The 23052-nt window shown below is 36.2% G+C and overlaps 1 protein-coding gene across 1 annotated transcript in view; it reads right to left on the bottom strand.

Moving 5' to 3' along the window:
- Positions 1 to 8783: 8783 nt before the first annotated feature.
- LOC150099170 (uncharacterized) overlaps positions 8784 to 23052 on the bottom strand; it is a 43135-nt gene continuing 28866 nt past the window's right edge. Inside the window, exon 3 of the mRNA XM_090404273.1 lies at positions 8784 to 13907. Coding sequence (XP_090260399.1) covers positions 12527 to 13907 — 1381 coding nt within the window. The 3' untranslated portion in view covers positions 8784 to 12526. The remainder of the gene's footprint in view (positions 13908 to 23052) is intronic.

Below are 23052 nucleotides of genomic sequence, written 5' to 3' on the forward strand. Positions count from 1 at the left end.
CAAGGTACTGGAACTCCAGGAATTCACTGGAGATACAATTCAGATATCATCTTAATAAAGGAATCGCACTTGATGCCCGAAGATAACCCCTGAACCTAAAGGATACCTCCTCGACAGACTCAACTACAGAGGTGGTGGCACTGCCGTCTTCATTAAAAATTACATTAATCACCATTCTTTAACCAACCCTTCAACCATTAATCTTGAGCTCACAGAAATAGAAGTACTCACTACTTCAGCCAAAAAACTACAAATCTACGCAGCCTAAAACCCACCATTAAAAACTGCTGCATTCATATCTGAATGCCGTCCTGGGCACTAGAGAACAAATCATTATTGCTGGGGGACTTAAATGCGAAGCATCCTGCGTGGAACAGCAGAACTACCATTAAGAACGACCACATCCTCTACAGCTACTCAGGTTCCAACAACGCAGTCGAGGCAGGCTCCACTGAACCAACTCATCGTAGTACGTTTGCACTGCTGACATCCTGGATATAACTATCCTGCAAACTAAATTCTAGTACAGCCTAGAATCATTAAATGAGTTGACATCCAACTATAACCGAATTCTGCTCCAGCTGAGAAATCAAGAAAAACTATATCCTCTAGCTCACTCCTTCATATCGTGGAAGAAATGATCAAAAATACTTCCGGAATACATTGGCCCTGTGCCTCATATTAGTTCCAAGGAAAAAATTGAAAACACAGTCAAAAGTCCTACTCAGCAAATTAACACTACTTTAAAGGCAGTCACCTCAACTACAATTGTCTTTTTAAGCCCAATCGATTACCAGAAGATATTATGAACTTAATTAGGGAAAAAACAAAGCAAGGGGGAAAAAATCAGCTAACGCCTTTTTGTTCCCGTACAGGGAGTAGGCGAGGCCGTTTACCCTATCTAACTTTTGGAGACTGAGTGGGCAGTTCAATCTCCACTGGCAGCCAATCAGAGATAGCTGGCCCAAGGCTATCGCCAATTAAGCGGCAAGGCAGTGAAGAGAGACGGCACAAGTGCCACCATCTCGTGGTCCCTAACCTTAACACAATATATATAATGTCTGAAATAATGTGGGTTCTACGGTCGATTTTCTTGAGTTTACGGGACAAAAAACCCGCTTGCCCATGCCAGAGATCGACTAACTCGAGAAGTGGTCGTAAAATGGCTTAGAAAAATTTCCTCCAGTCGCCGAATAGATTCGAAACAAAGTCTTCCTTCGTGCGCTTAAGCGCCATGGTGTGCAAACGCCACATCTACTGAGCTACACAGGCCCACAAAGCAAGGAAAGATATCCTAATACCCGTGCTCTACAAGATAAAATGATTCTCAACTGGCTAAACAGCGAAGTTAGAGATGCACTCATAACCCATAGAAATCAAACATGGGAAGCCAAGTTAGCCTCTATATCATCCAGTGATCCATCCATATAGAAACTTTTGAGAAATCTCACAAACAAAAATAAATGTCTTCCCCCTCTCATGTTAGTCCTGGACCTTCTACATTCAGACACAGAAAAAGCAGAAGCCATAGTAGAAAAGCAGCGTAACCCCACATATGCAAACTTAGACTTCAATCATATTTATAAAATTCATCGCCATATCAGATATGTATTAAAACTCCCTAATACCTGCACTAGTCAGTCCGCACGTACCTCACCAGAGGAAATTTATGATATTGTAAACAACGTAAAGAATAAAAAGTCTCTGGTTCTATTGTTTACAAATAAAATTATTAAACTGTTGCCCAGAAGAGCTATTGTACATCTTATCACAATAATAAATGCAATTTTCAGATTTAAATACTTCCCCTCCTCTTGAAAAGTTGCAGATGTGGTCCCAGTGCATGAACCAGATAAGGTTGATGCACTGGGACCAAAACCACGCCTGCCTCAAAGTTATTGTCCTATCGGCCTGATCTCTAACTTAGGAAAAATCGCCGAAAAAAATCATCCTCTCTAGAATTCAAACCTCAGTAAACAAGTTAAGCATTCTTCCAAAGGTACAATTTGGCTTTCGCCAATACCACAGCACTACTCAACAGATTCATAGATTAGTTGAGTATATCACTACCGGCAGGGCCGATCCGAGAGTATCTAATGTCCCTAGGCAAAGAAAATTTAGGCACCCCTATACATTGTCTCTCTCTGTATATATATTTCTCATACTCACACAAGCACAAGTACACCTACACATGTGGATATTTTTAAAAATAATATCATTATGAACATTAAAAAAATTTATTATAATACATTTGTATACATATATGATTACTCCTAATATCTGTATAGCAAGAAAATTATTACATCTTAAATGAGTCTTATCGACCCTAAGCGATTGCCTAGGTTCGCCTAATGATAAAGCCGGCTCTGACTACCGGCTATAATTGACATCAATATTTTGGAGCTGTTTTCCTTGACATAGCCGAAGCATTTCATGAAATATGACACTTCGGACTGCTGTACAAACTCATCTCAGCTGGCCCATTGACAATGGTTCACGTAATAAAATCATCTTTGTCACACGCACATGCGAGTCAAGATAAATGGAACAATTTCAACCAAGCGATGGATCTCGACTGGAGTGCAGGGTTCATGCTGGCGCCGATTTTGTTCTCTATATATGGAAAATATCCCGCGTAATCCAATGCCATCCATCTTAGCTCCCTATGCGGATGATACAGCAATACCAACCAGATCTCTTCAGCCACATCTTGTTACCAAAAAAAAAAAAAAAAAAGTCAAGAAAATCTGCTAAAGCTAGAGCAATGGTTCTCCAAATGGAGATTGCAAGTAAACCCCGAAAAGGGGACATCTTCCTGTTTATTACGAAAATCCATTGGCAAACAGAAACCAAATATCTCGGTGTACTACTGGAGAAAAGATTAATCTTCAACTCTCATATCAAAGCCTGATGTGCTAATGCATTTAAAGCCATCGCCAAGCTCTACCCTCTAATTAACAGGAGGCGCAAGATAAACATCAGAATCAAAGTGCTTCTTTACCAGTTGATAATTCGTTCCATAATTACATACCCGTCTCCAGCCTAGAGCCACACACCCTACACTAATATCCTCAAATTGCAAAGAATGCAAAACAAATGTTTACGTATGATCCTAGATGCGCGATGATTTGTTAGAAACATTCAACTTCATCGAGATACAAATATCCCTCATATCTACTCTTTCCTGCAACCTTTAGCAGCAGGAAAAACGTTCTGCACACCCCAATGAACTAGTTCAACAAGCTGCAAGGTATGATGAAGGCCAAAAGTCATCTTAGCTTAAAGCAATGACTCATAATCTCCACGCCCTCATAAGGCTAGCAAATAGCTCATAAATTTTCTCTCTCCACTGTACCCTTATCAGATAGCAAGGCATACAAAAGCATTTGCTTCACCCTTTTACCAGTAATGTTATATTATGTAAATAATATTCATCTACTGAAATTGAATTGAATAATGTGGTATCTATATATGGGTAAAATTATAGCAAAGTTGTAGCAGTACACAAATAGTCAAGAATAAGTAATAAAGGCCTGTGTAGGTCAGTTGAGGTGGCTCATGCGTCCTCTGCTCTTGGTCGCCCGAAGTTAGACCTAAGTTCAAGTCTGGTCGCCGACTGGAGGAACTTTTTCTAAGCCTTTCTTTGCGCTGGTTCCCAAGTTAGTCTATCTCTAGCATGGAAAAGCTGGTTTTCCTCCCCCTCGAAACTCGGGTTTTTCATCCCGTAAATTAGAAAATTGACCGTATTACGCACATTATTCCAGACAGTAACATATCTTGTTTAGGTTAAGTACCAAGAGATGGCAGCACTTGTTTGCCAGCCTCTTCATCGGTGGCTGATATAATAAGTGATAGACATGGGCCAGCTATCTCTGATTGGCTACCGGTGGAGACGGAACTGCCCACTCAGTCTCCAAAAGCTATATAGGGTATAAATACCTCACCTACTCCCTGCAAGGGAATAAGAGGCGTTCCTGATTTATTTACAGGTATCCCTCGATGTTACCGCGTATATCAAAATCGCGTTAATCCAATCTAATAATCAATCGTAAAAATTGCAATTCGTCCCTGATCGATTAGTGTACTAATAGTTCGTTTTATATGATACTCTTTTAGGAAAGATAAAAAATGAATGCAAAGTAAATGTTTAATAAAAACTTGTACCTTCATTATTTACTGCAATATTTTTATCAAAAGAAGTCATCAAGAGTCGTTTGAACAGTTTTACTTTTTTCTTATCGGCATAAATCTTATGATAACAAGCAAAATGACTCTCCAGGCCTCGGCAAACAATTATTTCATAGCCGAATATAGAAACTACAAGTTTCGTGCCGAATATATAGAAACTAAAAGTTTCGAAGAATGCAAACATAAACAACCTTATGGGCAACTCGTAGTAAAGGTGGTGTAAGCTCCAGATCACTTTCCTTAGTATTTTCCATAATGTAAAGCACATCTCCTAGAGGACATGTATGATAAATAAGCCTTTGGCTCTCTAATTCAGTAATACATGATGGTTTATTTATTTTCAGTTACAATCTAGAAATTATTGAACAAAGAATTTAAAAAAAAACACAACTAAACCATACTATACTGACATCGGAGGTTGCGGTATTTCTCTCAGATACAATTCACTGTCAGATATCACAAACCTTTACATAACATGTGTTAAACCAAATTGACTGCAAAAAACAGTGCGGAATATCACTCATAACATATGAATGCATAGCTACTTATGACCTTCAAGCTATACACTGAATTGTGTAAGAATATTTATAATAAACATTTTGTATGCATCTGTCAGATCAGCTGCGAGCTCCGCAGGGTTAAAGGCGCGTTAACCAAAACACTTGCGCGTATATCAAGGGGTTGCCGCAATTTATTTTGTCGCGTTAATCAAATCCCGCGTTGAGCAAAACTGCGTTAAGCAAGGGATACCTGTATTTTTTTATTATGCGTATGTACAAAATTGCGTATGTACTTGATCTACTTATGTAGATCAAGTTACAGTCAAATGAGTTTGTATAGGTTGATTTTTTTGTAGAAATCAAAAACTCACACAATTTGTCTGAGTCTGACAGACTCAGACGTGTAGCTAGAGCTTTTGCCACACTAAAAATACTACAAAAAAGTCAAAACGACGTATAGCTAAATAAATTAAAACACTATGTTTATTTAAAATAAAGGGCCAATATGTTTATTTACACTATGTTTATTTTTGAAGTAAAACTTTAATTTCATCATTTTAAAATATTATTTTTCCTGCTTCTCTGTTAGCAAAATTGTCGATGATATAGGCGAAGTCTATTTCATAGTAATGTAGGTAATTCTTTATCAATTTTATTCAGAAAAACTCCTCTCACATCTAGCAACACTTACAGCAATTGAGGAAAATTCGCAGTAGTATTACAATATTTGGAAACGAGTTCACGAGACTGTATTTTAGAATTAACTGCAAAAGTTCAAAAAGGTTCAAAGTGTCGCCCGGGGTTGACCTCCCCTTCTGCCCCACTCTAGCTACGCCTCTGGTCTGACAGCATTTGTCTGAGTGTACGCGGCTCGGCCAGATGAGTAAAGATGCCATTATTTTCTTGTATGAAGCGCTCCACTCCAAAAATGATTAATGATGGGACAAGTGTTGCTTTCCTCATAACATAGGTGGGTTATAGTAAATATGAGTTGGTCAGATGACTGTGGCATATGCAGAGGCTAGCTAGAACTATTTCTTCTCTCCCATTCCTACGTTGGCTAGACAGTCAGTGTCTAATTTCTGGTTTAATATCAAGCAGTTTGTTTGTGCTTCCTGCATGAAGTACTGTCATTGGGCTTTTAAATTGGATTTTATTATTTTTGTGTAGTCGGTGGTGTATGGAACGGTCAAACAAGATGTTCAGAAGGAATGAGCTGATCTAGCAGCCGCATCTGCGATGTCATATCCCTTAAATCCGATGGGGCTCGGAATCCAGCAAAACTGAACACAAAAATTATAGATCTTTATTTTGTGTAACAGTTGTAACAATTCACCAAGCACTGGGTGTGGATTATACACCAAAGAAGGGATAGCCTGCAAGAGCTTAAAGAATCTGTACAAATTACGCACTTTTGGTAGGTTTTCTTATATATATATAAGAGTGAGTGAATGGCATGTAAATCTGCTGTATAATTATTGCCATCGGATGGGATTTGTATGGAAATCGTGATAATAGAAATCACAGCATCACTGCCAAGGAGGTCGCTGATCTTGAACCATCAGTATAGATGGGCAAGAAATCAGAGTGAACGTCACATTGGGAATATACAGTTGAAGGTAGAACAGATGAGGGCGTATAAGACTTCAGTAGTTGACTGAGTGAGAGGTTGCAAGATGGGGTGTAAGCCTGCCTAGTGGGGATGCTGTTTTGTACAGGTAGTGTTGTTAATGTTATTGCCTATAGCTTCCATGACTTCTTCATGCACATACCAAAAGAACGAATAGAAGTCTGAGGCGCGTGATACTGGGCCTCGTGATGGAGGGAAAAGAGACTGGTCCACATAGGGTGATCAGGAATGGAATTAATTTTCAAGCAATAGTTGAGCCACAAATATTTTCGTCTTAGTGATAAAGGGGGCTCATTTGATTCTACATAAAGACTTTCAATGGGTCATGTGCAAAACGCACCAGTAGCTATTCGGATACTCTGATGATGGATAGGGTCCAACCAGTGGAGTGTGCTTTTCCTTGCAGAACTATAAACCTGGGATCTATAATCAAGTTTTGAGTGCACCATTAATGCGAAGTAAATAAGTTCTATTGGCACGTCATTCAGTAGAGGACAGGGTGCAGAGGATATTAAATTTTTTTGCACTTTTCCCAATGATGACGAACGTGCGTAGAGAATGTTAGTTTTCTGTCAAAGATAAGTCCCAAAAATTTGGCCTCTTGTGCTATTGGGATATTAATTTGTTCCATTCTTAAACTAGGATCAGGGTGAAGGGTGCGTTTCCAGCAGAAGTGCACACAGACGGTCTTCTCTGCTGAAAGCTTGAATCCATGATAATGAGCCCAGGAAGAGACACGGTCGACTGCTTATTGGAGTTGCATTTCAATGACCTTCATATTGCAAGAATGACAATAAATTGTGAGGTCATCGACATAGAGGCAATTTCTTTGTAGGAGGAAGCTGTTCAGTGATTGAGTTCAATTTAACAGCAAAGAGGGTCACACTTAAGGCAGCATTGAGGAATATCCTCTTCTTCTTGGTAATATGGCTGAAATAACATACTTCCCACTCTGACTTGGAAGACTCGGCTGGAAAGAAAGTTTTTAATAAAATCGGTTAGGTGTACCCCTCAGACCTAGATTGAACAGGTCTTTTAATGTACCATATCTCCAGGCTGTGTCATAAGCTTTTTCAATGTCGAAGAAAACTGAAACCACGTGTTCTTGTCTCAGAAAAACATCTCTTAAAAGTGTTTCTAAGAGGATCAAATGGTCCAAGGTTGATTGGTGTTTATGGACAACACATTGTGTCAGAAAAAAAGTTTGTTTCTTTCTAGGTACCAGAGGAGCCTTGTGTTTACCATTTTTTCCAGGACACCTTACATAGACAGCTAGGCAGAGCGATTGGGCGATAATTATTAGCTTGTGTGGGATTCACGGGGGCGGGGGGTTATGAAGCTGTTCCTGAGATTCTGGAGAAGTTTCTGTCCAAAGTGTCTGCAACAATTTTGGGATCAGCGATGATACATCCATTATATTCCAAGGTAGACAGCTGACGTGTTTTGTATCTACCTTCCATCTTCCGGATTTTATCCCCTACAGTTTTTGCATCAGTTGTTTGATTGATCGACGATGTAAATTGGATCCAAGATTGTTTTTGAGACTAACGTCTCACATCGTGTTTTGGCCCGAGCACACTTAAAAGCTATTAAGTTTGATGTGGTGGGGGGTATCTACGAAACATATCTCATGCTCTATGTTGATCTTTTTTTTGATTGTCTGGCGTTCTGGATTCCACCAAGGCTTTGGATAGAGTGGAAATCGAGTTGATGTTCTCGTGATGAAGGCTGTTCCTGCCTGGACAATGCACTCTATTATATACTTTACTGCTTTATTGATTGTTTGACTGACGGTATCAGCGTTAAATTTTGCAGGATGAGAAAAAGTATTTACTAAAATAAAGAGACAAAAGGCTTCACTTCGGCGATGCAAAATTACATAAATTAAGTGGATATTAAGTGGAACTACGACGTACGATACCAATTGGAATCATTCGCCACGTAATATGGGCTACGAAAGCCAAGCAATCTGCAAATCTGCCTTAGTGATTCCAATTGGAATCACTAAGGCAGAAAGGGATTGTACCTAATAAAAAAAAATGAAAAACCACAGCTTTTTACATTATGTAAAACTTCCTAAAACCATAATGTTACTTGCAGTATCAGACCCAAAAATTTTACCTTTCATATAGTGAAAATTTCTTTTCAATACAAGCATATTCTTGTTTGTTTTGCTTATACAGGAATTTTCATAACACCTGACCTCCTCACAACGTTTAGTATTTAATCCAGGAATGCTTTTCGTTCTGTCTTTGAATGTGCTATTTAACCCTCTCATGCATGAATTTTTATATTCATTTATAAAAAATTATAATGGCATGATACAGTACCATTTAATCTTACAGTATTACCATGAATTCATTAATTTTGCTAAATTTATGTCCTGTATATGTAAAAAATGATGTCTTCATCTGAGGACATATTTCTAATGCCAACAGACATATTTCTATGGAAACGACTTAGACTAAGGAATTTATTTTCATTGAAAGACATTACAAGCATGACAAAACAGATTATACACAATTTATATTTTGCTGAAACACTGCATGAATGATCAAAATTTTGGATTACTTAGTATATACAAAAAAGTAGAACAATTAGAATTTGCAGTAGAGCTATGTAAATCAAGAACAGTTTTATTCTCTTTGCCTCATTTTGTATGAAAAGGACTGAAAACATTCCAGACAGATTGGAACTCACATCTACCACAGATGTATCTAGTTTTGCTCTTGCAGTGTACATCTCTGCAACAATTGGCATTAGGAAGTGTCCACTGCCGTCAAAACATTTCTGTGTTTCTTTAGTGCTGGTGGTGTCTGACTTGAAGGGTGTCCTCGTTTCTTTATACCTAGCTGAACTAAACCTTGATATATCAAAGCAGTTGTCACTCTTGATTTAAATTCCAACAAATCCAATTTTTCTTTTTCTTCCCATTTCCAAATGATCTGTGCATTACAAACAAGTACGTTGAACATATGGTAAAAAATTTTCATATACCATCGTTTGTTCCTGGTATCATTTTGATACAAAGCCACCAAAGAGTCCATAAGGTCCTCTTTATAGACTCTCTCTTTTATGACAGAATTATAAGTGATTCTAGCATACAGCATAGATACTGCCTTCATTCAAGTTGGCCAAGACTTACTCTTCAGTAAGTCTCTTGTGGTAATAGGCCTTTTTTTTTATGCCTGATGGACCTGGCTTTTGGTTATCCATCTGTAAAAGAGATGATAATGCCAATTAACACACTTACTATTCATCTGTGTTTGCAAAAATAAAATAAAATAAAATTATAAAAATATTGTACAAGAACTTTCTACCCTCAAACTATTTGCTGTAGATTACCTTACAAACATATTGTCCTCATGTGAGGACAGGTTGTTTTCATGTTCGTTTTATGAATATGGTAATAAACATGAACAAATTAAATATTCACACTTCATCTACAAGGTATAACAATATATAAAATCATACTAGCCTTTCCAGAAGACTCATAAAATCACCAAATTCAAATGAACAAAACAGCAACTTTTCACTTCCTCCTTGATACTATCATGCACTGCAGATAGACTGGTATTCCTGTAACTCTGTTGAAACTCCTGCGATCTGGTGTGGTTTCTAAGAACACTTTGGTCTCCCTAGATGAGGACTACATGCATAGAGTAGCACTAAATTATGAATGAATAATTACTATGAGGGAAAATATATGTGTTCTCATATGAGGCCCTTATTCATGAGAGGGCTAATCAGATTGAACTTAGTACTGCCCCTGGGTTTAGCATCGAAATACTCCTCACAAACAATCCTCACCAAAACTGAGAGGATCTGATGTTATGAAATTTGCCATAATCTATTATCAAAGTCTGTAATAATTATAACAATTTAAAATGAGTGTAATCAGCTAAATGCCTTCAAGAAAAATATCATGCAGTGCAGTAGCTCATTATTTACTCATGTTAAAAATCAATGACATTTTATTTTTTTTTATAATTATGTACATAATTTTAAACTTCTTGTTTTTGGAAATAATTATTCAATTAAAAAGATAATCTTTTAATGAATAATTTCAAAGAACCATATTAATTTGGAACGAAGCGAGTTAAATCATAAAAAATTATTTTAACACTTAACTCCTTTCTTTAATAAACTGTCTGTCTTACACTGCTTTCTCTTCTCTTTATTTCCTCCACTTTCACAAGCAAATATTTTCTCCATTTTTTCAATCTCACTCCACATTCTTAAAAAAGATTTTTAACATTCTCAATTTGTTTCAAACTCTTCCATTTCACTTTTCTTTCATTCTTTACTATTCCAATTGCAAGTGTAATTGGAACAGTAAAGAATGAATTATTATTATATTTCATGTAATTCCTCCTTTAAAATCACTTCTGGTTTCTGGTTTAGAAGACATTTTAAAAGTCTCTCTCTCTTTTGGTACAGTCCAAAAACATTGTCATCAAATAAGCTCCTTCTGAATTACATACATCAGTCTTCCCAATACTTGATTTAGCAATTCATTTCATCATTTATTATAGATTCTTCAATTTCTGAGCTGATATGTGCAAATTTTCCCCAAAGAGATAGAGTAAGACACAATTATAAGTGATGATTCTAGCATACAGCATAGATACTGCCCTTCAAGTTGGCCAAGATTTTAAATCACACTTTCTTTGAATCAAATGCACATGAAATTTACAATAAAAATCATTCATCATTAGTGCAAACTGTAATCTCTTTTAATTTACACTGCCTACATTTAAAAATAAAAAAGTTAAACCTTATTTAACTTAAGAAAAAAAATTCAAGTTCCTAAAGCAATCTTTTTAAAACAAGTTTTGAGTACTGATTTTAAATAATTCTTAAGTTATTTCAAATCAACCTAAATTCTTAAGTGAATGAGGTATCATTCATATTATAATGACTATACCCAATTTTTCATATGAAAAGACACAATGATAAATGTCACATGCAGTAATCCTCTCCTTGAGTAGTTTCGTATTATTGTAAATATTTTAAAGTATATAAATACTTAGAAAGAATTCATATTTGCACAACCAATCAAAAACCTTCTCAAACTCCTGCATGAATTTTAAGACAAGAATTTTGAAAAAAATTTTATCACAAATCTTCTTCTGCAGCTTCTCCCACTTAAGTGGGGTCACTGTTGATGATGAGTCTCCTCCACATCCTCCTGTCTTGGGCTGTCACCACATCCAAGTTCTTCATCCTCAAGTCCTCTTCTACCAGCTCCCTCCATCTCTTCTTTGGCCATCCACGCTTCCTCCTTTCTTGCAAATCCATCTGCATGACCTTTCTTCCCACATATTCGTCCAACCTCCTCTTCACATGACCAAACCATCTCAACCTTGCCTCCTGTATCTTCGCTCCTAAGTTCGTAACTTTTACTGTTCCCCTTACATAGTCATTTCTCAGACGATCCTTTCTGGTCACACTGCACATCCACCTAAGCATTCTCATCTCTGCTACTTTCATCCTGCTGATGTTATTTTTCCTCAGGGCCACAGTTTCTATAGCATACGTCATAGCTGGCCTCACTACTGTCCTATAGATTTTGCCTTTCAGATTGATCAGCACCCTCTTATCGCATAACACTCCAGCCATCTCCCTCCATTTCCTCCAACCCGCTTGTATCCTGCATCCCACTTCCTTCTCAGCTCCTCCATCTTCTTCCACTGTTGAACCTAAATATCTAAAGTCCCTCACCTTCCTGATGACATTTCCTTCCAGCTCCAGATCTGTCTCCTGGCTACTGCCCACTGTGCAACACATATACTCTGTCTTACTTCTGCTCAGTCTCATACCTCTCTCTTCCAGTACTTTTCTCCATCTTTCCAGTTTAGTTCCCGCTTCTTCTCTTGAATCTGCACACAGCAAGATCTGCATACAACATTGTCCAAGGCATATCTTCTCTCACCTCCTCCATCACAATGTTAAACAGAAACGGACTTAATCCTGACCCTTGATGCAAGCACCAACTGTTACTTGAAAACTTTCTGTTTGTCCCAGACAGGTCCGAACACTTGTCTTCATATTTCTGTACATCTCCCGCACCAACCTGACATATTTCTCCAGAACCTTCTTCTCCCTCAGACGCCTCCAGCAATTTTATCACAAATACCACATGTAAAAAGTGTTTTAATGAACAGAATTTCTACTCTAATTTAAGAGATGAACTCGAGAAATCTCGTTAACAATTTTCATAAACAAAAGGTCGCTCAATTATGTGAAGTATTAGATGCCTTTCAAGATGTGAAAGTTCTGAATATGATTCACCACATGTTTCACAGGTAAAAGGTTTCTCATTGGCATGAATTCTTTGGTGGGTTTTAAGACTTGCATATCGGGGAAATGATTTACCACAAGTTTCACAAGCAGAAGGTCTTGCATTAGTATGTAGAGCTGAGTGTCTTTTAAGATTAGGAGAACGAGAAAATGATTTACCACAAGTCTCACAAGTGAATGGTTTCTCCAAAGTATGAACTCGTATGTGTTTTCGAAGTGAAGAGGAATCAGAAAATGAGTTGCCACAAGTTTCACAAAGAAATGGTTTCTCGTTAGTGTGAATTCTTGTATGCCTTGTAAGTGATCCAGACTTTGAAAATGACTTATTACAAGTTTTACATTTAAAAGGTTTTTCACGTGTGTGAACTCGTGTATGTGTGTTGAGATCAGACATATTTGAACATGCTCTACCACACATTTCACATATAAATGGTTTCTCATTATTATGAAATTTTAGATGTGCTTTAAGAATAGAATGATGGGAAAATGATTTACCACAAGTGTCACACATAAATGGTTTCTCATTGGTGTGATACGTTATATGTATTTTAAGATTATTTGATTGTGTAAATGATTTATCACAAAGTTCACATTTAAAAGGTTTTTCATTTGTATGTATTCTTTTATGTATTTTAAGACTAGAATGCTGTGTAAATGACTTGCCACAAGTTTTACACTTAAAAGGTTTTTCATTGTTATGTATTCTTTTGTGTATTTTAAGACTGGAATTTTGTGTAAAAGATTTACCACAAGTTTCACAAATAAAAGGTTTTTCTTTGGTGTGAATTCTTGAATGAACATTAAATGCACCAGAATGCAAAAATGTTTTTCCGCACATTTCACAAATAAATGGTTTCTCATTGGTGTGAAAGGTCATATGTGCTTTAAGACTATTTGCTTGTGTAAATGATTGCCCACAAGTTTTACATGTAAAAGGTTTTTCATTAGAGTGAATTCTTTGGTGTGTTTTAAGGCTGGAATTTTGCGAAAATGATTTACCACATGTTTCACAAGAAAAAGGTTTCTCTTTAGTATGGACTCTTGTGTGCACATTAAAAGCACCAGAATGTGAAAATGATTTCCCACACATTTCGCAGATTATAACTTTCCTAAGAGTGGAAAATACATCAGGTTGCTTCACTGCATCTAAGTATTCAAGCGTATTTTCTGATGCTTCAAGTGTAAATTGTTCCTCTTTATCATGAAATATTCCCAACTGTTTCATTTCCTCAGGGTTGGAAACTGAGTTTTCAATTAAATCTCTCACAAAAGATTCCTCCATGCTACTTGTCCATCATGTTTAGATATCCACAAATTAGAAAGAGAGCCAGCTGGAATTTCTTGGTTATATGAACAAAGCCAAGTCAGCTGAAAAGAAAAAAAAAAAATGATATGCACTTTAACATTTACACATACATGTTAGAATTAGAAAGAACATGTTCACAGTGAATATATTTAGAGATACTTTATTATAGAATATAATAATAGGGAAATATAATAAATATAATAATTCCTCTTCTTGAAATGACAGAATTTTATGGTACAGTTAATTAACTGTAGTATAAGAGGTTATGTTGATTTTGTTAGTTCAGTATCATGATTCAGCTTGTGTCATGGATAGTATTCTACTATCCATGCCACAAGTCTATTATGCATTCCATTTCCTCTGAGTTTGTATACCAACTACTCATGTGGAATTCTAGCAAATGTTTTGGCAAAATGCCAGAATGAGTCTTCAGCCTCCACAGAAACTTGGAAGCAATACTAATATTAAAATGCAGAAGTACAGTATATCCATTCTGCTACCTACACATGAACTCTCACTCCATTATAGAACATGAGCAGATTGTTAAGACCTACTTTAAAGAAAGGCATGCTATCTCTACACAGCAGATCACAGTGCCATCTACTACTTATGGATGCAGGCCCTAATCAGCCTCTCTAGTTTCTTAATGATTACTCTATAATTATCTGCATTAGCCCTATCTTCATTCCTATGTAACAGAATTTCTTGTATTCCTTGCAGAAAATAGAAATCTTGCTCATGTTAAGCTCAAGTTGAACAACAAGATAGGGGTATTAACTTAGAACATTACTTCTATGCTGAGACATCCAATAGCTTTAATACCTCTAACACATCCACATATCTCACTTTATTTGCCTACTTTTTCTTTATACTGCTCGAGTGTAGTTTTTTTTTTTTTTTTTATATATTTTTTATTTTTTTTATATAGCTCTTGATTAGTTTTATTCAACTATTTAACTCTCATGCAACTTATTCTTCATGTAACTTTTCTCAGATACCCTATGATAACTTTCCATGCATGCTGAGTTTATGGGAATGCATTTTCTCAGTTTATTATGATCACTTGCATTACAATTCAACATACACCCAATAAAATATAAACTTTATTAACCAATGTACCTCCCCAGAACATGTATATACGTTCATAATTACATGGACCCATTGAAGTCAATATAACCATTGCATTTCATAGAAAAAAATTATACAAATATGAAGCATATATTTTTGATATATTTGATTTGTGTGTCCAGTAGGGTGAAAACTGACTGCACCTCTTAAATGCACAGATTGTAACCTCATCACTATTTATGGGCCAAATAAAATAATTTCAAGACCCATTTACTGATTATGCTGAAAGGGTTGTTTTTTATTATAATTTTTTTAAAATATTTTTAATATTCCATTTATTGTACTGTTCTGTCCGCATGCATTATTAAAGCATAGAAATTAGACTAAACAATACCCCAGCAATGAAACATTAAAAGGGATTTATTTTGGGCTTCTGGCAGTAATAAAATTGTATTACAAGAAACTCACTTGAAAATAAATTAAAAATGAAATTTTTTTCATGTAAAAAAAAGGAAAGATATACAATGGAACACAGCATATTTGGAGAGACCTGAGTTCAAATCCTGTCTAAGATACAAAGAATCTTCATAATGGCATTTAAACTGAAGGTGAGCTACACACTTATGCTCAATGTCTGTCATACCTACTGAGATAATTACCTGAAGCAGCATGTGATAGAGAGGACTTGGTGTATGATCTGATCATAGGATAACAAAAGCTATCCATAACTAGGGTGACCACATTGTCTATAATTGTGAATAGTGATCATTTCTTGACTTTGGCAATTGCAAAACAAGTAGGATTTTCAGTCATGAAGGGGTATATGTCGAACTACAAGAGAGGTGATTGTGACAAGCTTAGGAGAAGCTTGAAGCAGTGCCACAACACAAAAATCTGCAAGGAAAGGATGTCAGCAGCACATGAAAGATAGGTGTAAGGGTGTCTGGAAGAAGCAATATTAGACTATATCTAAGGTCAAGAGGGTTAATCAAGTAGGAGTTAGATGGATGAGTAATATTATAAAGCAGGAACTACACAGTTGAGCTGAAATCAGTAATTCAAACTGGTTTAGTTACTAAGTAACCGCTTTGCAAGGTATATCATCTAAGTGAGGTTACAGATGTGACAGTGACTGATGTGAAAGCATAGATTGATGAATTGAAGGTATTTAGAAGATTGAAGAATCTCAGTGTAAATACAGCAATGAGATTAGATGGGATATCAGTTTACGTTTTACGGATATATGCATGGGAACTGGCAATGCCTTGACTAGATTGTTTAATGTAAGTCTTAGCTCTGGCAAAGACTCAAGGAAGTGGAATGAGGGAAAAATAATTCCAATACAAAGGAGGCTCTAAGACTGCCGTAACAAATTACAAGCTAATTGGTATCTCATAAATAAATAAAAGTGCTGGAGAAGTTGGTTAAAGAGTGAATTCTGGAATAAGTGGTAAAAATATGGTATTCTATGAGGCACAGCTTTTTGAAGGGTTGGTCATACCTACATGCAGTGGTGTAGCTAGAACTTTTGCCACCCCTCTCAATACACACCAAAATACTAGAAAAAGTCAAAGCGACATTTAGGGAAATAAATTACAAAACTATGTTTATTTTCGAAGTAAAACTTTAATTTCAACATTCTAAAATGTTATTTTTAATGCTTTTTTGTTAGCAAAATCATCGATGACATTGGCAAAGCCTATTTCATAGTAATGTAGGTAATTCTTAATTATTTTTTTAGAAATCCTCTCACAACTAGCAACACTTACAGCAATTGTGAGGAAAATTCGCAGTAATATTACAATATTTGGAACTGAGTTCTCGAGATTGTATTTTAGAATTAACTGCAAAAGTTCAAAAAGGTTCAAAGTGCCGCCCGGGGTGGACCGCCCCCACCCCACTCCAGCTACACCTCTGCCTACATGATGATATTACTGGATTTTGCAAAGATATTTAACAGAGTACCACAGAGAACTCTGTTACACAAATTACAACAAACAGATATGAATCTGGAGAAATAGATATAAGGATGGCTAATGGACAAATACCAAAAAGTGGCATATGCAGGAGCAGAATCCTGGAGAAAGCAGGTGAATAGCGATGTACTGCAAAGCTCTGTTCTTGGACCACTACTATTCAATTTACAGAATGATATAAGAAATAATTTGAAGGGAAATATTCAGTTATTTGCTGATTATGCCAAATTAGATAGGGTAATACTTAATACAATGTGTAGAGCATGCAAGATTATTTAAATAACCTGTCAGTATGAGCAAGATGTCAGACTGACACTGGAAACCCATTCCATTCTTGGAATGGGTTGCCAGTGTCAGTTGTAAGTGCTTTGTCTATTAATAAGTTCAGGGAGAGTTACAAAAGATAATTTTCGGATCGTTTGGGTGTAATGTGAGAGTTTTTAGCTCCGTGGAGGTACCTGTAAAATGATGATGACAGCAATTTCTATTTGGATGGTTTGACAATAGAAAATCGAGCATCAGGGATAATATATATATTTTTTAATCCCTGAAAATTTACATAGAAATGGATGATTTTACCAGTTCTCAAAGAACAATTCACTCTAATGGTAAATAAAGTCAGTCACCTGCAAACCATATGCATATTATTTCATGCTACTATTCCAAGTTTGCAAACTATAATTCAAAATTGACACTGTTTCCATTAAAGAGCAAAAATTTTGCTGAAGATAAAATAGTCCAAATTATATTCCACAGATATATAAAAGCAATTAGCTGATTTATTTATTAACTATATAAATTATGATGTTGAGAGATTATTTTTCACTTGGTTAGACTATAATAAGTTTCGTTTAATCCTTTATCCAAGTGTGAGCAAACAAAGTTTGCACCTGAAAGTATCTTCAGGACTGGGGTAAGGTAGTACAACACCGGGAAACTCGTTGCAAAGGTGGAGAAAGCTCTTATCACTCATATCTCAGTATCTCCCATAATGCAAAGCACATCTCCTTGCAGATATGTGTAATGCCATGCATTAAGGCAAGGGCCACTCCCATACCGGTTTCGACCTTTATTGACTTACCCCAGTCTTGAAGATACTTTCAGCCGCAAACTTTGTTTGCTCACACTTGGATAAAGGATTAAACTAAACTTACTGTAGTCTAACCAAGTGAAAAATAAACTCTCAACATCTTTCTCTGAATCTGGAGTAATTTAATAATAAGGTTGTACACCCTTTGGCAACTCTTATAGGTTAGGATGACCTCTCATTGCTTCTGCCTTTGTGTCTCCACTGCTGGGCCTGGCTCCCACTGACGAGACCTCAATAACGGTCGAAACTGTATGGGTAGTGGCCCTTGCTTTAATGCATAGTATTACACATATCCGCAACGAGATGTGTTTTGCATTATGGGAGATACTGAGATAGGAGTGATGTTAGCCTTTACAACGAGTTGCCCGGTGTTGTACTACCTTACCCCAGTCCTAAAGATACTTTCAGGCGCAAACTTTGTTTGCTCACACTTGGATAAAGGATTAAACTAAACCTGTTATAAATTATGATCGAGCAAAATAAGTTCACTCAAATGGCAAACAACGTTTACCTATTTGCTCTCAAGCGACCCGTGATCTTTTTACATTCTTGTATTAATTAGGGAAAGGATGAATTGTGAAAGATGGAGACCATCTGCTGAATATAAAACAGCGAGTAGAATCTACTTGATTCGATCCACCGGCAATTTCTGTGTGAATGCACACACGTTGCTTTAGGTAAATTCAGTTCGCCATGAAAATTAATATCGATTACCTGGATCGTTACATGGCAATGATGATTATTGTACTCAAGTTCAGGAGGCTTATAAAACCGCATTTCAATGTTTCACTATACTACATACACTGTCATACTATTAGAAAATCTCTACTGCAATCAGAATACTCATCGCTCTAAGCAACATATGACTTTCGATTACTGTGTAAAGCTATTCAAGTAAACTTCATCATTAAAGTTTATTGACAATATTCACAATGACTTATCAAGGGCTTAGCAAAATATTTAAGATCGTTAGAAACCATCTGATAAAATTGTTTCGTTTGTTTAACCAACTAACTTCTGTATCTTCCACAAGATGGCGATGCATAAACGACCTAAATTAAACTGAAATTGAGTTGCATTTCTCTGCTAATAAAATAAATATTTAGCGGACTTCTGTCTACTAGCTCATATGTTTGACCTTTATTATCATTTAGAGTTGCCAGATTTTGGAAAACCAAAACACAGGACATGAGTCACCCATGTCCCGTATTGTTTTCAGAATATGGGACAATTTGGGTGAGTTCGAAAATATTATAGGAACACGTTTGTTGCTGCAATCATTAGAATTAAAAGAATGATGATGTTTTATGCCATGAAATGCCATAGTTATTTCAAGCAAACTTTTCTTTCATGCCTCCAGGGAGTCTAAATACTCAACGACGGAGAGTGTGCCAACAGCATCGAATGATTGATTCCCTTCCAACTATAAAATTATAATTGCGCAATTATGTTTTTCTTTTGCAATAAAATTCCATTCTTTCGAATAATCATCGTTAAAAAAGACACTTTCGTTTTGGCATTGTTAAGGGCTCAAGGAAAGAAACAAAATTTAATTTAACTTTGTATAATTAATAAAGAAAATTAATTTACATTTAATTATATATTTTATGTATTAACCAAATATTGCACATTTCGAAAAAGGCGAGATATTATTTTTTTAATAATTATTGAAATAGCATCCTAATATTGTGCTGATACCGCACCGCACAATGTCGAAATAAGAACTGTTTCAAAATAAGCAAATTCAATATATCTGTAGAGAATTATAAATAAAATGCTTGTACTAAATAAAAAGCGACCAATGAAAGGAACCAGCGCCGCCATGCCGCAAACTGTAAACACTATTAATTTCCTCTAATTGTCAGTTTTTATGGTTTACAAATCACGTTGGATTCGAAAAGAATATTGAAAATTATAATTGTCAACATAATATTCATAATTTTTCTTTTCATTAAAGTACGGAACATTATGCTGTCGCTACTAAAATACAATATGGGACAGCAAAATTCTAAGTAAAATACGGACAGAGCCGTATATAACGGGATCTGTCAAGCCTATTATCATTAGAAACCAGAAAGAAACCTGAAATACATCAGAAGTTCATGTTTGAAAGTTTTATTTTTCATGTGAAAATCTGAATTAATGATGAACTCTGCATTGATACCTTCAGGTTTTATTGCTGATTATTATGTTTATATGTACTTTTATCCAACAGGCATCCATCTGCTGGACCTACATGAATTTCCACTATCTCATATTTCTTTCCTTTGCAAATCATTAATAATTACATAAAATAATTAGATAAATACTTAAAAACAACTTTTAAAAAGTTATTTTTACGTAAAGAATTGAATTTTACATCCTCGCAACAGCCTATCTGTAGTATGAAAAACACACAAGACCCATATTTTACTTTTTATTCAATTTCTCTTAAGACAGACCTAACAATTAAAAGAGTGGTTGGACCATGTTCATACTTTCTTCTTTTTGCAGATTTTTTTTCTACTTATTTTTTCTCTTCTCACAATGAATATCTCACCACTCTTGATTCCATGCATTCTACTAGATGTTAACTACCACTAAATGTTTCCTCCAACATTATCCTTTCTGTCAATATAAATAATTACCACAGTATTGTAAAACTTGGCTACTGAATTTGTAATCGAAATTACTGCATAACATCAAAAACTGTTATTAGTTAAAAACAGATTAAATACTGATAAATGTTTTCAAATTATCAAACGATGCTGAATGTCAATGTGAATTCTGAGTTTGTTTGGTGCGTATTGAGATGGACAAGATGGCGTTAGTTAGCGTTTACGTGTATTTAGTATTAGTCTCGCGTTTTTGATTAGTGAGATATTGTTGGGACTTCCGAGTGATATATTTAGAGGTAAGCTTTCTTCGTTTTGACTATTTTTGTGATTACACATTGCTTAGCTGGTAGACTCTTGCGTGAGTCTAAGGAATTTGTCAATAGACCCTCCTAGGACGTCAGGAATAAGCCATCGGAACATTCCTTCATTGTACACAAGGATGGAGAATGTAAAAGATATTAAGGACGCCATTCAACATTTAAACAAAGTTGTTGGAAGATGGAATGGAAGAGGATGTAACAACTCACGAAAATCAAATCACCCAAGATAGAAAAGAAAAGGTCCCTCCAGTTATCCTTCGAGATAAAGATAAATGGATCTCATCTCAAGATCGCTAGAGGAACAAAATATCAATTTCTCACGGGCAAAAAATACTGACGGGTGTAAAGATATATTCTACCACTGTCACAGATTATCGCATGATGACGAAAATGCTGGACAACTCTAAATTGCCCTTCCACACCTTTGAGCTAGCAAGCGAGAAAAACCTAAAAGTGGTTCTAAGAGGGGTGGCTGAGGGCATGACAACTGATGAGATCACACCTGACCTCATCGGTCAAGGATTAATCCCAATCAAAGTCAGTAGGATGCTGAGGTGAGATAAAAGACCAATGCCACTGGGGTTTGGTCGAAATCTCCAATACACAAAAAAAGAATCTATGAGGTTACTGACATTTGTAAGCTTAAAATTACAACCGAACTTCTAAGGAAGAAAGCATCGGCAGAGCAGTCCCAGAGGTTCGGGCACGCCCAAAAACTGTGCAGAGCTGCCTACAGATGCCTAAAATGTGGCGAGGATCACCAAACCAACTCCTGCACCAAGCCCAGATCCACATTTGCCTGTTGTGCCAACTGTAGAGGACCACATCCCGTAATTACAAGGGAAGCCTTTTCCATCCAAAAAACCGTGGATCAACAAGAACGAACCACGCCCCTCCAAGCAATGACACAAACAACCAAGCAGGTTGCCCTCCAGATCATAATACCTCACATTCGGCAGCACAGGAAGGCACTCGATCTTCATCCGTGTCCAAGTCATATGCGGAAGCGGTAAGAACTCAGACTCCATCGCAAGAGCAAACAAGCTCCAAACTCACATCAGCTTTAACCTCTTCACCAGCAACAATGCCACACGAATTGAGCAAAGCATGCACCTCACCATCTTCCAGAAATAGATTTTATTTAGAAAGGCTTAGAAAAAGTTCCTCTAGTTAGTGACTAGATTTGAACTTAAGTGTTCTTTCAGGCGATCAAGCGTCATGAAGTGCAAACCCCACTTCCAATGAGCTACACAAACTCTTTTGAATAACTTTTGCAAAATATCAGCTAACGCCTTTTGTTCCTCATGTAGGGAGTAGGTGATGACGTTTCAGCCCTATCTAACTTTTGGAGACTGAGTGGGCAGTTCAGTCTCCAATTGGAGCCAATATATAGACATTGAAATATCAAATTTTGTTAAAGTAAACGCTAAAATAAATTATATATTTAATTCATCCCTTCTACAAAAACACAAACACACCAGAATCAGACAATATATTATAATATGCTGTCTATAACAGCTGTATTATATTGAACTGAAACATTGACCATAAAAAAGGAGAAAGAAAAACGGATTCAACAGTAGAGATGAAATTTCTCGCAAAAACCGTTGGATATATCAAAAAACAAATGAAGAATTTAGTCGAAATCTAATGAATTGAAGAATTCGAATAGAAAATGGGAGACTTCCATTTTATATATCCTATTTTATATAGATATAAAATGAATGGAAAAGAAGAATTGCAAGGCCGAGAAAACGTAAGCATGAGACCGGACAAGCCACTTGCCTAAAATCCATCATCAGAAAAAGATAAATGGTCTACGAAACATAGATATGAACCAAGAAGTATGAACCGAGGTCAGCTGGAAATAATAAAACTTGAAATGAGTGAAGAAGGTGGATATACTGGGAATAAGTGAACTTGGACAGGAATGGGTCATTTTCAGTCAGGGGACTATATGCCGTGCTACTCAGGACATAAGACGAGTCGTAAAAATGAAGCATCTTTCTTACTCAGGAAAAAGATGACTAGGTATCAATTAGGCTATAATCCAGTGAGTGACAGAATCATTTCT

Source organism: Typopeltis vanoorti, chromosome 14 (genome assembly GCF_054136105.1).
Source record: "Typopeltis vanoorti isolate ZY-2024b chromosome 14, IOZ_Tvanoo_1.0, whole genome shotgun sequence".
In the NCBI taxonomy this organism is placed as follows: Eukaryota; Metazoa; Arthropoda; class Arachnida; order Uropygi; family Thelyphonidae; genus Typopeltis; species Typopeltis vanoorti.